The sequence below is a fragment of the Denticeps clupeoides genome, chromosome 5 (genome assembly GCF_900700375.1).
Source record: "Denticeps clupeoides chromosome 5, fDenClu1.1, whole genome shotgun sequence".
NCBI lineage: Eukaryota > Metazoa > Chordata > Actinopteri > Clupeiformes > Denticipitidae > Denticeps > Denticeps clupeoides.
The window spans coordinates 20,361,966-20,377,521 of NC_041711.1; the positions used below are offsets into that span (position 1 = coordinate 20,361,966).

At 41.2% G+C, this 15,556-nt stretch overlaps 1 protein-coding gene across 6 annotated transcripts in view; it reads left to right on the forward strand.

Moving 5' to 3' along the window:
* Positions 1-14,367, forward strand: part of itsn1 (intersectin 1 (SH3 domain protein)) — a 36,353-nt gene extending 21,986 nt beyond the window's left edge. For 3 of the 6 annotated variants that reach the window (XM_028981481.1, XM_028981483.1, XM_028981484.1), the window contains 23 exons: positions 457-668; positions 906-1,027; positions 1,274-1,288; positions 1,687-1,994; positions 2,079-2,247; positions 2,341-2,546; positions 2,628-2,710; positions 2,842-3,008; positions 3,106-3,151; positions 3,476-3,597; positions 3,838-3,961; positions 4,076-4,267; positions 7,476-7,597; positions 7,790-7,896; positions 8,222-8,405; positions 8,581-8,679; positions 8,811-8,978; positions 9,482-9,694; positions 9,813-9,934; positions 10,737-10,819; positions 11,525-11,608; positions 11,762-11,935; positions 12,166-12,314. In XM_028981481.1, the coding sequence (XP_028837314.1) occupies positions 457-668; positions 906-1,027; positions 1,274-1,288; positions 1,687-1,994; positions 2,079-2,247; positions 2,341-2,546; positions 2,628-2,710; positions 2,842-3,008; positions 3,106-3,151; positions 3,476-3,597; positions 3,838-3,961; positions 4,076-4,267; positions 7,476-7,597; positions 7,790-7,896; positions 8,222-8,405; positions 8,581-8,679; positions 8,811-8,978; positions 9,482-9,694; positions 9,813-9,934; positions 10,737-10,819; positions 11,525-11,608; positions 11,762-11,935; positions 12,166-12,314 (3,271 nt within the window). Of the gene's footprint in view, positions 1-456; positions 669-905; positions 1,028-1,273; positions 1,289-1,686; positions 1,995-2,078; positions 2,248-2,340; positions 2,547-2,627; positions 2,711-2,841; positions 3,009-3,105; positions 3,152-3,475; positions 3,598-3,837; positions 3,962-4,075; positions 4,268-7,475; positions 7,598-7,789; positions 7,897-8,221; positions 8,406-8,580; positions 8,680-8,810; positions 8,979-9,481; positions 9,695-9,812; positions 9,935-10,736; positions 10,820-11,524; positions 11,609-11,761; positions 11,936-12,165 lie in introns of all 6 variants that reach the window. The other 3 variants (XM_028981482.1, XM_028981485.1, XM_028981480.1) reach the window with 2 other exon arrangements.
* Positions 14,368-15,556: the final 1,189 nt, after the last annotated feature.

The window sequence follows — 15,556 nt, forward strand, 5'->3', positions numbered from 1 at the left end:
CGCTTAGGTTTTTGCTAGCTGCTATACTGTTTAGTATCAAAGCATTGCACCAGGGTGCAATGATTATATTTTTATGTACATTTACAGCACAAATAACCACAGATTGCACATTAGAGTTGCAACAACTTGTTTACAATAATTTGCACATTTTGATTGTTAATTGTCGTCAGACGTGTTGTAACGTTGGGTGTGGATGGGGGTATAAAGAGAGGCAGAGTATTTAGCAATTTATTTGTTGAAGAGGAGCAGCCGCCCCTGCTCTGTACTAATCTTCCCAGCACACAATCAGATCATTACCTGAACTAGCGCTCCCCCAAACGGTGTGTGACCCCAGTTTTCATTAGTTGCAGCCCTTTTGTATATGCAGTTGTGTTGTTTCCCTAATACTGTCAGTACTGACAGTAGTAAGATTCATATTTTTTATGGCCAGTGAATCTACCGATTTGCTCTCCACAGGTTGTCCTCCACAGATGAGGGTATATCCCCAGCGTGGAGGGGTGAGGCGTTTGGTAAAGTCCCCACCCCACCACCACCACAGGCCTGGTTGAGTCGTGTGAGTGAGGAGGACAGTCCTGTGAAGAAGGACATACAGGACAATCTCAACAGAATCTTTATGCAGCAGTCTGAGACTAGCAAAGCAATGACCCAGTCAGGCTGGCCCATTGCAGGTGTGTGTGTGCTTGTGTGTGTGTGTGTGTGTGTGACGTCTTTAATACATACTGCATTTGAAACAAATTGCCAAATTGGATACAAATGTGTGTGTGTTGTGAGCCTTTTGAAAAACCAATTGATGTAGAAAACTGCATATATAAAGTAAAATATCACACATTCATTTCTATTATGGAATGAAGAAAGGAGTAGGGAAAATTTTTGAATGTAATATTAAATGTTAAATCTCCCCACAGAGAAGGCACCAGTGGCTGGCATTAATCAGGCCAAGGTGAAGGTGGTTTTCTACAGAGCACTGTACCCCTTTGATGCTCGCAGTCATGATGAGATCACAATCCACCCTGGAGATATAGTCATGGTGAGAGCACTGTACAGAATACACTAATGACCAAAATCAAACAGGATTATGGAAGATTAGATTGTTTGATTTTTCTTTCCTGAATCACATATGGTGTGTAATTTGAGAAGGCAGTGATATTTGATATGGTGGCATAAACGATGAAAGGGAAAGGTGTTCACTGTGTGTATGTTTGGGTCAGTGACAGAAAGGAAACTCAGGAATTAACCTCTAACTTTTTCCTACCTGTGCCCACTCTACCTGTAGGTGAAGGGGGAGTGGGTAAGTGCTGACTCACATGCCCTCTTCCAATCACAAACTCATCTGTGTACATTGTGCTTGGTTGTGTTTTGCATTGTCTTGTTACTGGGTCACCGTGTCAGTCATACATGGTTTTCAGTGACGTACAGCTTTGCGCATGTTATGTACAGCAAGTCTTACATTTAATAGGTAGTGGAGATTTGCTTTGCTTTCTGCCTGGGTCCTGAAAGCTTTTCTAGCCTTTTTCGATTGTGGTTGGTTTAATAAATTAAAGAAGAATACATGCATTGATAATGGACACTTCATCCTTATAAACCAAGGGTGGGAAACCATAGATTGTCTTGATGTATTTATTCACCTTGTACCAGCATTTTGTTGTTTTTTTCATGACAATACTACTTTCCTCCTGATTTCCACAGGTGGATGAGTCTCAGACAGGAGAGCCTGGCTGGTTAGGAGGTGAGCTGAAGGGAAAGACCGGCTGGTTTCCTGCCAACTATGCTGAGAAGATTCCGGAATCAGAGGTCCCCCTCAGTCTACGAGCAGCAGCGGTGTCCACAGTCTCCACATCTAAACTGGCTGCGCGGATCACGCCCACTTCCTCCACCATGTTGGCTCAGCCCCCACCCTCAGAACCCCCAACAGTGCAGCCAGCTCCTTCATCTGCAACATGCCCTGCTTCTTCCTCGTCCTCCTCCTCTAATAACTGGGCAGATTTTAGCACTACGTAAGTTGTTGAAATTGATATTGTTATTTTTTTTTTCATAAAGTTACTCTATTCCCTGGCTCATTCTTCTGTGCATGTCCTCAGATGGCCATCTAACTCTGTAGAGAAGGCTGACAATGATGGGTGGGATTCTTGGCCCACTCAGCCCACTCAACCATCCCTGTCAGTGCCCAGTGGTGGCCAGTTGCGCCAGCGTTCGGCTTTCACCCCTGCCACCCTCAGTGGCTCCTCTCCATCACCTGTGCTTGGACAGGTACATCAGAAAACCTTCTCCCTCTTCCCCATCACCTTGTTTCTTGAAATTCTGTCTTACTATTACAACACGTTAATTGTTTTTTTTTGGCAGGGAGAGAAGGTGGAGGGTCTGCAGGCCCAGGCACTATATCCATGGAGAGCAAAGAAAGACAACCACCTGAACTTTAACAAGAGTGATGTGATCACAGTGCTGGAGCAGCAGGACATGTGGTGGTTTGGAGAGGTGCAGGGTCAGAGGGGCTGGTTCCCCAAGTCATACGTAAAACTCATCTCTGGTCCAGTACGCAAGTCCATGAGGTGAGAACATCTTGGCAAACACTCATTTGGAATATTTCACAATGATCATGTATTGGTGACTGTTTTGTCTCTGTGCGGCAGTATCGAGTCTGGCTCATCAGACAGCCCACCCAGTGTGAAGAGACCAAGTCCATCCCCCAGCAAAGCCATGGAGCAGGGAGAAGGTGAGCGGCTGAGAGGCATAAGTTGTCCTTATTGTCATTAAGATAACTACAGCAATAAACAGGAAGTCTTCATGTCTGGGTATATGATTTTTTTACTTTTTTATAATGAACTATTTCTTGTTTGTCTCCAGAATACATAGCAATGTATACATATGAAAGCAATGAGCAAGGAGACCTAACGTTCCAGCAGGGTGATGTCATAACCGTAACAAAGAAGGAGGGTGATTGGTGGACAGGGACAGTAGCTGGGAAATCTGGAGTGTTTCCCTCCAACTACGTCAAACCCAGGGACTCGGAGGTCAGTTTTCATTTTACCACAGAATGCTATATAGTTTGTGTGAGAAATTTGGAATGTGACTTTTGAAGATGAATATCCTGATATCCCGTCCTTGCAGGGTCTCGGGCCTGCTGGGAAGACTGGGAGTCTAGGGAAAAAACCAGGTGAGTCACACTTTTACACACACTTACTTTTTAGAAAGGATTTAACCAATCTGTGACTGTTTATCTTCATCCATTAGGAGCCAGTATCGACTGAAGTGCCACTGAATATCTTATTTATTGACACTGCAGTGGTACTTTCGTTGTTCCATTACCTAAAATTATTCAACCAGAATCTGTCTTGTGTGTAAAATAAATTTCCAACGAGAATATAAACTGAATGTGGCTAAACCTGAGCTATAGTTTGTAACTCAAGATATATAATCAGATTTGTATTGCTGCACTTTTTTCTGTTAGTTACTGTTACTTTTTGTTCCTCTTCTGCAGAAATTGCCCAGGTGATTGCTCCCTACACGGCAATGGGGGCGGAACAGCTAACACTGGCTCCTGGACAACTAATTCTCATCCGCAAAAAGAACCCCGGAGGCTGGTGGGAGGGAGAACTGCAGGTGTGATAATGTACAATCTCATCACTTATCAGCTTTTTCATTTTGATTTGCAAATAAAAGAGCTTTAGTTAAAAAGTAAAATAACAAATCATCTGTTGTGGTAATAATAGAACTGACCTGTGAGCCAGTTATATGCCAGTCTGTAACTCGTACCACAAACTTGCATACCATCTTAGAACATAAAAAAATTAACCAAGCTTACAAGTGTATGTCTGTTAACTGCCGGTTTATTTGTTCCAGGCAAGAGGAAAGAAGCGCCAGATTGGCTGGTTCCCTGCCAATTATGTCAAGCTGCTAAGTCCAAACACCAGTAAGACAACGCCCACTGAACCCACGCCACCCAAACTTCCAACTCCTAATGCAGGTGTGGGTTTTCATGGGGAAAAACTGTACTTTATTCTTATTATTGTGTTCTTGTGGATTGACCACTGTGCAGTTAACTGACCTTAACATGCACATGTGCTACTGCATCTTCCAGTGTGCCAGGTGATTGGCATGTATGACTACACAGCTCAGAATGACGACGAGTTGCCTTTTGGCAAGGGTCAGATCATCAATGTCCTGAGCAGAGAGGATCCTGATTGGTGGAAAGGGGAGCTGAACGGTTCTGTTGGCCTCTTCCCTTCCAACTACGTCAAAATGACCACAGACACGGACCCCAGTCAACAGTGTGAGTACACAGGCCCGCTCGCTCTGCGTTTTCTTTTAAACACATGCATACGCTACAACACTAAACCCATTCTCTTCCTTACTAAAAAGGTTAAAAACTCCGGTGTAACGGAGCCCTTGGTTGCGAGCCAGTAAACATTTACTAATTGATATGCATCATGGCCAATATCTCTGGGGCCTCTTTCAGGACCTTTACCAAACTAGACATTGTTACTAGACATTAGTGTCCCTCCTTCACCAAAATAACACTCCACCAGTCTACGGTATCACCTAACCCCCAGCCTCTTGTGTAGCATGTCAGACTTGTCATCTCTTTCCTGCATGTCGTGTTGTCTTGTGATCATGCCTGCGTGTTCATTTAGTTCCTGTAGCTCATATTTGCACATTGTGTTTTTTTCCCCCAACTTTTAGAGCCTTTTTGTTAGTTTTTTTTTTGCTTATGTGCTGTGTTCTCCTCTCTCTAGGAATCATATGTTGCCCATATCCCACTCAGCCTTGAAAGTCCTCAAAGAGACCCACTATCCCCTAATCACTGCCCTGCGGGATGATGGGAGATGCAGCCCCCTGGTCATGTGACTGCCACCTGGCCTTGTGGCTAGAAGACAAGCATTACAGACAGCAGTCTTTTACCTCAGTTTTAACCATAGATGCACGCCAAATTTTCAGCATTATCCACAATAATTATTTCTTATTTTTTGTGATGAGCAATTGAAATTCTCCATTTATCCACGATAGGACATGGACAGATGACAGACTGGATAGTGGGTCCTTTTGTGGCTTTCTGTGACCTATTTTTACATCGGTATCCAGTTAGTCAAATGGCTTTGATATTTGATTAAGCCCCCCCCCCCCCCCCCCCCCCCCCCCCTTCTGTACTAACAACACCTCTGCCCTGCCCCTTCTTCCCCGTTGACCCTCCACAGCTCCACAGAATGACCCACTATTCATGCCCCATGACATCTCAAAGCCTGCACAGCTTCAGTAGTGTCATAAAGGACATACGGGCTAACACATCGATTTAGATCTTTATCTGGGTGGGGCTGCGAATGGGGCTTAATTCCACCTTTTCTAGAACAAATGGATGCTGCCAGTCAAGCACAGTGGGTGGGACGGTACCTCTTCATTCATCCAGTGACATGCCTCTGTCTGTGTTGTATTTCCTGTTTTTTTTTTTCCCATGGTCATACCAAACATTGAACAGACATTTTTTTATTGTGCTATTTTTTTTTTTTTTTTTGCTTTTTAGTGTTTGTGTTAATGGTGTTGGTGTTGCTAAACCAAAATAACTGCACAGCTGCCACTACAAGGAGAGAATGGTACAATGAAACACAGTATAGAATGCACACATACACTTTGTTGGGGGCACTCTCCTGTGAGGAGCAGAACAGAAATGGCAGGATTTGGCGGATCTTAAATCTCCTGTAATACAATTCCAGATGTGCAAGAGGGCTGGTAAATCCAGCCAATAAGCAGCTTCTTTCCTAGTGCCCTCTTGTGTAGCTGGAGGAATCAGTCCGTTAAAGATTTAAGGCAAGAATCTAGCCCCGTACACGTTGTCATAGTTTACTGTAGCTGGGATTTTTATGTTAATTCTGCCTGTTTACATAGCCCCCACACGTTTTTGCATTGCTGCGTATATGTGAGAACAGCATATCCCAAGTTGCTCTAGGGTGACTTATTCTATTTTTATAATTAACAGATATTATTATGCATAGTGTTTTTAATATCTACTATAGTAGATTTTTCCCCGAAGTAGCCTAAAGAATCAAAGAGTCCAAATTAAGACAAACCTGTGAGCCTTATGAGGTTTTTTTTTTTTTTTTTTTAATTCAATGAATGAATGAACACAAGATATCGTTATGAACTTAAGGAATGTACTAAACTCAGAAGTAATACTCTTCTAATAAAAATAAAGCTGTTTACAAACACCAAACAAACAAACTAAAGCTGTGGAATTTCTTGTACTCTATATTGCCAAGTTCCGAAGCTGGCTTTCAAAGTGATTTCTTTTCCACCAGAAAAGCATGACATTGCATATAAAACAACTAAAACACAGTGTACCGGTACTATATCTTGATAAGATTTTAGCTTGTTTTTATCTGGTATGTCCCATAACAGTATTTTGTTTTAATGTTCCACTGAGATTGTAATTCTTGTATTATGTTGTTTTTTTCCTTATTTAGCTTTGTGGTTCTCGGTTCCACAGTGTGACAGTATTTGGAGCTTTTTTTTCTGTTTTTTTGGCGTACCCTACCAACTTCAAGGGCATGTTTTGTGCCATAAAAGGCTTGGAGAGGCAAAACATGAAAGAAAAATCTAAAAAAAAAAAAAACAAATGTGTTCAGAATCTGCCATCAACCCTATATGGAACATAGAGAACAGGGCCATTTTTTGTGTAAAAGATCCAAAACATAACAATTGCACTCAGTTATTGAAGCATTTTATCCTAAATGAATGTTTTAAAAAAAGTGGAAATACAGGCAATTCTTAGCTTTAATAAAAGTGTCATGCTGTATTTATAGAAAATGACATGTATAACAATTAAAACATTCTATGGGAAGAGCGGACTTTTGTGTTTTTTTTTTTATTCTCAAAAAAGGCCAGAAATCACTGTCAATTGTGTTTTATGGATGTTTTTATTTTGTTTGTGTGTGTGATGTGTGTTTCCAGTATAAGAAGTGAGTAAATGTATCTTGAAACCTCTTTAAAAATCATCATAATGTATTTGGTAAGAATAATGATTGTCATGCCAAAGCAGCCTGCATTTTTCTACATAATTATACTGACACTGACCAGGAAGCTGTAGATTTATGGTGAATGTTTCAAGATGCAAAATTTGGGAAGATTGTCTAGATTGCACGTAATTTTTATGGTCTCATTTTGTCATTTGGTGTCAACATATTCATTGTTATGCGTTTATGATTTTGCAACTGAGGTGAGCATAGCATATCTCAAATTTCATGGTGGTATGCGCCGTTCCCCCTACAGTATTTTTCATCTTAGTTAAACATTACTCCACCCAAAATTCATTGCTTGCTAAACTAGAAACTTTAAAGTCCAATCATTTGTAAAGATTGTGTTTATTTTGCATTTGCAACATTTTTGGATGACTGTGACAATTGACAACATAAATATTTTCTATGATTGGGGACAAGTCAGGCAGCAGTGTCTGTGTGAAATGTTGACCAGGGCCTGGTTTTTGTCTTCAGGGTGTGCCGACCTGCACCTTTTGGACATGCTAACACCCATGGAGAGGAAGAGGCAGGGTTACATCCATGAACTCATAGTCACTGAGGAGAATTATGTCACTGATCTTCAGCTTGTCACTGAGGTGAGCAGTTTTGTATACACAAGTCTTTATTAATCTAGGGTTGTCCAGACAGAAAGTTTTATCCTGTAAAATCCCTCTTCTGAAAAATATATGTAAACCCCCTTTTGTACAGACACATTCAGCAAGGGCAAAAGTTCTCGACAAATGGCAAGAAAATAATGCTGACTCAACCCCACCCACCCTCTTTCACAGACTTTCCAGAAGCCCCTGCTGGAGTCTGAGCTGCTTTCGGAGAAGGAGGTGGCCATGATCTTCGTCAACTGGAAGGAGCTGATTATGTGCAACATCAAACTGCTGAAGTATGACCTCTGCAGGCAAAGTCTGCAAAATACAGAACCTTCTGCCGTAAACTAATGGAATTATCTAAATGAAAGATAACTATGCATACATGGCATAGAACAGACTGTTCTTCAGGGCAACTTTTCCCCCTAATAAACTCATACCTGCTGTAGATTCTCCCGGTTGAACTCCACATGCCAAATTGGATCTAATTCCTGGAGAAAATGTGCACAAGTGTTACATGCGTCTATATAAATATTGTTTTAAGCCATTTTACCTCATTCTGGTTCACCAGTAAATTTACTTAAACCCTTCCACTTCATACTGACCTCAATGTCTTCCCAGAGCTCTACGGGTAAGGAAGAAGATGTCGGGTGAACGGATGCCTGTGAAAATGATTGGCGATATCCTGACCGCCCAGCTTCCACACATGCAGCCCTACATCCGGTTCTGCAGCTGTCAGCTCAATGGCGCCACCCTCATCCAGCAGAAGACTGACGAGGCACCGGAGTTCAAGGAGTTTGTCAAGGTAACATGGCGTGGTTAATTGCAAATAGTGGTCCAAAAATTAAGAATGACTAATGGAAGTTACATCTGCTAGTGAATGTGGTGCCATAATTGGGAGGGATCATTGGCTTTTTTTTTTGTAGTAGTAGATGTGAATATTGCGGTATGGACCAGCATTGTATATTTGCTTTTTGCAGAGGCTAGCCATGGATCCGCGGTGTAAAGGCATGCCCCTCTCCAGCTTCCTGCTAAAGCCCATGCAGAGAGTGACACGCTACCCACTTATCATCAAAAATGTGGGTTTAAACCCTAACCCACCCTCAGCCAAACATGCAATGTTTGAATATGCAATGCACACAACTGAGTACAAATATAGTCTAAAAATGTGCAGTGTGTGTATATTTACATCAAAGTGTCCTCCCTCCAGATACTAGAGAACACTCCAGAAAGCCACCCCGACCACAGTCACCTGCGTCAGGCACTGGAGAAGGCTGAGGAGCTGTGCTCACAAGTGAACGAGGGCGTCAGGGAGAAAGAGAACTCCGATCGATTGGAATGGATCCAGACTCACGTCCAGTGTGAAGGCCTGTCTGAGGTACAGACGGACAAATGAAATTGAAAAATCTCCAGAACATCTTCATTTTCTGATTCAACCCCTATTCAGCATTTTTAGACTTCCCTCTCCTCTCCCCTAAAAAATTAACTCCACCGACCACCCTGGCTTCCAAATGAGCACAAATCTATTTTTTAGTTCCATCACACAAGAGACTCAGACTTTTTTCTGGGAAAAACGCAGACATGAGCGAATGCCCACTCGTTTGTATAGGCCGCTCTCCTGTTAACATTTAAAGCTACAGTCACCGAAACTGCGTCGTGGGGAAATCTCATTGTGGGACTGGCTAAAAGTGGCTGTGCATCACGGCTGAATTTGGGAAAGAGACTTCCGATACAGTATTAGTGGATCACTAAGACCTATATAAAAGCAAAAAAAAAAAAAATGTTAGGGGACCTTTAAGTAGTTGTTGGATCTTTTTTTTTTCATGACAACAGCTTGAAAGATCTAAAATCATTTTGTTTTTTTGTTTTTTTTTTCCCTAGCAACTTGTGTTCAACTCCGTAACCAACTGCCTGGGCCCACGAAAATTCTTGCACAGTGGCAAACTCTACAAAGCCAAGAGTAACAAGGAGCTTTATGGCTTTCTCTTCAATGACTTCCTGCTGCTCACACAAATTATTAAGCCCCTGGGCTCATCCGGCTCAGACAAGGTCTTCAGTGCCAAGTCCCACCTGCAGTACAGGATGTATAAGACTGTGAGTGTGTGAACATCTTGACTGTGTTGTGTTTCTTTTGTTCCAAAAATTGTTGATGTGCCTGTACCAGTAATTTCAAAGTGGCTTATAATGTTTGACCCTTCCTTTTTACCCCCAGCCCATTTTCCTGAACGAGGTGCTTGTGAAGCTGCCCACTGACCCGTCTGGCGATGAACCTATCTTCCACATCTCGCACATTGACCGTGTGTACACCATAAGAGCAGAGAGTATCAATGAAAGGTAACAAACGTATTACTTATCACACACTTGCCCCTCCATTGCTGCATGGCTCAATGATAGACATTCTACTTTAACAGCAGTATGGCGTTGTACCCATTACATTTACGCTTGTGTCATGTGTTTAGTACAGTAGATTAATATGAAATTAATAGATTCATTTGAATTATTTGGCAGCAGAATATTTCATTTTACCACAGTTTTTCTGCACAACTTGTGTTTATTTGATGAACTATCAGAACTGAATGTTTCCTTCAGTTTTAATGCTTTGAACAGTTTGCTGTAGTCTGTAGACAGTGTAGCAAGACACTGCTGGTGTGTGCATTTTCCCCCAAATATGTGTCTCTAGGCAATAGCTTGTTACCTACCCTGTTTTGACTGCCTTAACTTGCACAAGATCCTGCCAAAATCCCAAACGCTTCATGCATTAATTATGTTGAACTCCACTAAACACTGCAGCATTGTGCCAACCCAGTCACCCTCAGCTGCAGGGTACACCTAATAACAGTCTACCTTAAAATACTTTGTATACACACTCGATGAAGGGGGTACTGTAAAACAAAATGTCACCATTGTTTTTTTATTATTTACACTGAGACAGAATATAGTTTTAATTTCGTTTCCTTACATAAACTTTGCAAATGATGAACTGTCCAGAGTTTTGTATTATCTCTTCAGAGCTATGTGCAGACTAGCTACATCACAGGCCACAGGGGGTCTTATCTTCACTGAACATGCTCACCTTTTACACATAAACACACACACACACACACACACACACTACTGCCCTTTCTGTGTGCTGCAGGACTGCTTGGGTGCAGAAGATCAAGGCTGCTTCTGAGCTCTTCATCGAGACAGAGAAGAAAAAAAGAGAGAAGGCCTATCTGGGTACTGCTCCCTCCTCAGACTCAACACACACACACACACACACACCACTCTCATAACACTGAACAAGGTTCCCATAGGCATGGCATCCTTGGAAACTAGACATTTAACATATATTCATAGATAAAAAAGAAAAAAAGAATCTATCAAATAAGAGGATGGCCGATTGCCCTTAGGCTGCCACTTTTATGAAATTGACATGTAGAATTTGAGTATTATCATTGTCATGAATTAGTATTTCTGAAATAATATTTTTACAGCACTCATTTTTCCTTACACCAGTCTAGTAGAGATTTGTCCCTCATTATCAGGTTGGTGAGAACACGGTGAGATCTTTGTCTGAGATCGGGTTTTGATCTGCTGACTCTTGTATTCCTCGCATTATAATGTGACCTGTACCTCGGCACCTAAGGGGAAAGGCGCATGTTAATGCAGGGTGTGAAAGCACACAGCGCAACATTGTGATGGCAATGCGATCTGATTGGCCAGACCACAGCTGGGGGTGGTCAGGCCCCGGTTGTCAGGCAGGCGTAAAAGCGGTCAGAATAATGAGACCCGGTTCCAAAGCAGACGCGGCGCAGACAGCGACAACGCATATAAATGCCAGGGGTCAACGTGTGGGTGAGGCTGGATCATTCATTATGCTGAAACTCATCATCAGATCTTCCTCTGTGTCTTTTTTTTTTTTTTTTTTTTTTCTCTTCTCAGTGAGGTCACAGAGAGCTACTGGCATTGGAAGGTTAATGGTCAACATTGTGGAGGGCATTGAGCTAAAACCCTGTCGCTCGCATGGTAAGAGCTTAAATAAGCTGCAGTGTTACATTTTTATCATTCTAAAAAGCTTTATCACATGCAAGTTACATTCTTGTTGCTAGTGGGCAGTGCATGTTTGTGTCATACAGATCTGAATTTCTTCTGTTGGGTTCTTTAACCCATTTCCTCCAGGTAAGAGTAACCCCTACTGTGAGGTGACGATGGGCTCACAGTGCCACATCACGAAAACCCTGCAGGACACCCTCAACCCGAAGTGGAACTCCAATTGTCAGTTTTTCATCAAAGACCTGGAGCAAGATGTTCTTTGTGTGACTGTATTTGAGAGAGACCAGTTTTCCCCTGATGGTGAGCCTGCATTTCCTTTCACTTTAATGCTCTCTGTTTTTTATTCGTTATCACAGATGTATAATGGTCTTATCCTGATCAACAAACGTAACTTCGTGGAGCGTTAGAAGGAGTGACGCTGTAAATAGTGATCCTATCGCTCACCCTTTCTCTCAATCACATTCTGTCAGTCTTCTTCAGCTTCCCACAAACCTTCCTGCCACTCACTTCTGTCCTCCTGCTGTCTGTAGACTTCCTGGGCAGGACTGAAATCCGACTGGCGGACATTAAAAAGGATCAGGGGTCTAAAGGGCCAATCACCAAACGACTCCTCCTGCACGAGGTTCCTACGGGTGAGATTGTGGTGCGACTGGACCTGCAGCTCTTCGACGACCCCTAACCCAGAACAGGGACCACACCCAACTCACACACCTCCTGTCCTCTGCCCACCAGCCTAATGTGACAATCCCAAAAAATCATCTTGTGTATTCCACAGAGTGTCTGAATTTGTGTGTGTCTGGAAAAACAGCAGTCAATCGGCGGTTTTCATTATTTTTATTTATTCAGACACCATTTTCCATTTTTATGACTGCTCTGAATGTTATGGATGTGATGGATGCCGACATTACTTTCCAGTTACAGAAGACACTGACGAAGTCTTACAAAACAATAAAAAGCTGTATTAAATTTACACATCAATTTGCAATATAGAAAGAACATTAAAGTGTAGAGAGCTGCTGTACTCCTATACTTCATCGCCAAAGGCATAGTGCCATGCTAGAGAAAATTTATGCAATTGATGTATTCTGATGGCTGGATTGATCTTAAATTGCTGTGAGTTAATGTTCTTTTAACTGGTACTACTACAATTTTTATTTTTAACTTTTTAAGCTACTGGTTTAAATTTAATTTACAGGCGCTTATTTATTTCTTACTTTGTTAAAAACAGGCCTGTGATAAGGCAATGAAATCTATTAAATAGAAAATGTGAAGAAATAGCAGTGCAGTGCTAAAGATGAGCTTGGTTTTGAATGACCATAACCTAATATCCACCTTTTTTATATATATTTATAATTGCCAATGGATATGGTTTCCTCAAACACTAAAATTACCATTTGGAACAGAGTTTCATTGACATGGTGACATGCATATTTGTGTCTTGTGAATGGCTGGACATTTAGCCTGCTATCAAGATCCGACTGTAGATGTGTAGTTGCAGTGAGCAGAGGGTCCCATGAGGTTCCAGTCTGGGGTCAGAGCTTGAATATTCACATGTTGTCATATCCAAACATGCTGTATCGTGTACTGTACATTTGTTAGGTTTTCCTTTTTTTAATGAAAGTCAACATGCATCAAAAGGTATACTATTTAATATAGAGTATTATATTTATGCTTATGTTTTGAGACCCCACTTTTGTAAATGTCTTTTTTTTCATTTCTTTTTTCCCTCAGATATCCTTGAGGTCATTGTGCTTTTGTGGGATGTTAGTGGTTAACACTGTACAGTAGCTGTATATGTTTGTAAAGAAGGTATATTTCCGGGTTATTCTTAAGTCTACAGAGAATTTCATTCTGGGGAGCAGTTAGCTGTCGAAACGAGTGTAGTTTATATTTAGCAGAATTTTATTTAATTATAAAACAATGTTTGAAAATTGTTGCATAAAAATGTACATGGAGTTGACAAAAGGGACCTGTGTTGCTGTAAGATGAGTTTTCTTAATGATGTCACAGACAATGCTGTAATCGCTCTTTTCAGAGTCTCTTTTTCTGTCATTTCTCCCCTTTTTATTAAAAATTACCCTTGTATTGGCCAAGATTTCCAGGTCTGTTGACGCAACCCCCCCCCAATCTTGATTTTGGGGTGTGTGAAAAATTTGTGTAGCAATAGTTACTGTCTGTGTTATTCATTTTTGTTGAGCTCTTTGTATCAGCTTTCTCCCTGTGCAGTACAGATGCAGTATATATGGTTTTGAATGCTAAGACTGAGGAGAAATGCTGTTTCATTTATACACACACACACACACACACATAAAAAAACATCTTGTTGCTCTGGATTCGTGTGACCGTGTGTTTGAGTCTGAGAGCGCTTGGGTTTCATTTCCTGTTCACCATTTCTTTGGTCACTCTGTAGCCCCTGCAGCTAAGGATTTGGCTAATGAGGAGACATTTACCTTCGGATGGAGCTCTTCCAGTTCCCCTACCCCCCGTTACACCCATTCCCCCCTCTCTGGCGCTCTTGCACCGTACTGTACATTTAAAAATGCTGAGCAGTCCCTTATTTTCTATGAATAAACAAAGCCCCATTGAAACAACTACAGTATGTGTCATTTAAACCTTTGAAAGAAGTATAATATATTACAACTTGAATAATAATGTTGATGACAATGTATTGTTATCAATGTAGGAGCAGTGTACTGTCTTAAATGTTACAAATAAAGTTCAGTTGGACCAAGGCAGCTGATGTGCCAGAGTAGTCATTGGTAAATGACAATGGAGTAAATGTTGAGTAAAGGTTCCCTCCTGACAGTCATCAGTGCTAGACAAATGTAGTTCTCGTGCGCCCTCCGTCATGCACGCTGTGTAATATAGTACAATATAGAATTTAAAATTCAAGAAGAGTTTGAAGGAATATAGCCTGGTTACAGATTTAACATTGGCTGTGGCCACCACATGATGTAGCAGCTTCTGCAGAACACACCCTGAACTCCTTCACTTTTACTATGTAGAACTTAATTTCTCACACAACCTGGAACCTGTTGTGTTTAACGTGGTTTTACAGTGCTTTTCCTCAAATAACACTTTCACGTTACTTTTACACATCTCTACTACTGTGAAACACCTAGAAACCTCATGTGCTTTGACCCTGCAAAACGTTTAATAGAGTGCTCTAAAGTGATTTTTGTCCATGTATGGTGCTTCTTTATAACATTTCTTTAAACACATCTGTGACAGTATACACTGAACAATATTTTACTTTTTTTTTTTTTTTCAAAATTAGGTCACAACTGCTTTTTTTTTGGCACCAACTGCTTCTGTGGTTTCACTGTTATTTGGATTTTCATGTGACATCTCAATTTCAAATTGTCCCTTACACAAAACATATTTCAAATATTACTCAGTTCATATGGATGGAAATCATACAGAAGATCATCACATCAGTGATATCAGGTCGCTCCTGCTCATACAGCTCATGCTAGACCAGGTACATTTACTATTTTATTTTTAAATTGTATGCACTGATCAAGATATGTGCTTTTATTAATTAGTTATGTCAGTTTGCACTGGTTCAGCTCATCATGGTCTCGTCTCTTCCACCTCTTAGTTCAACTGTAGGAAAACACATTCTCCAATTGTATATAATGTACATGTATTTTTTATTTTTAAATAGTTATTAAAAATGTGATTCAGAAGAATATGGTTACAGTGGGTCACAGTTCTTCTGGGTCGGGTTCATGGTCATTCTGAGATAAATCATAATTCATATAGACTACATGGTGCAAGACCGAGGCCAAACATCACAAAACAATGTGACTATGGCCTAGCACCCAGCGGACAGCTTGATGCAACATGCACTGGAGGTTTTTTTTTATATAGAATTACAACTTCGGAGACTTGCATTAAACAAATTGTGACAATAAACCC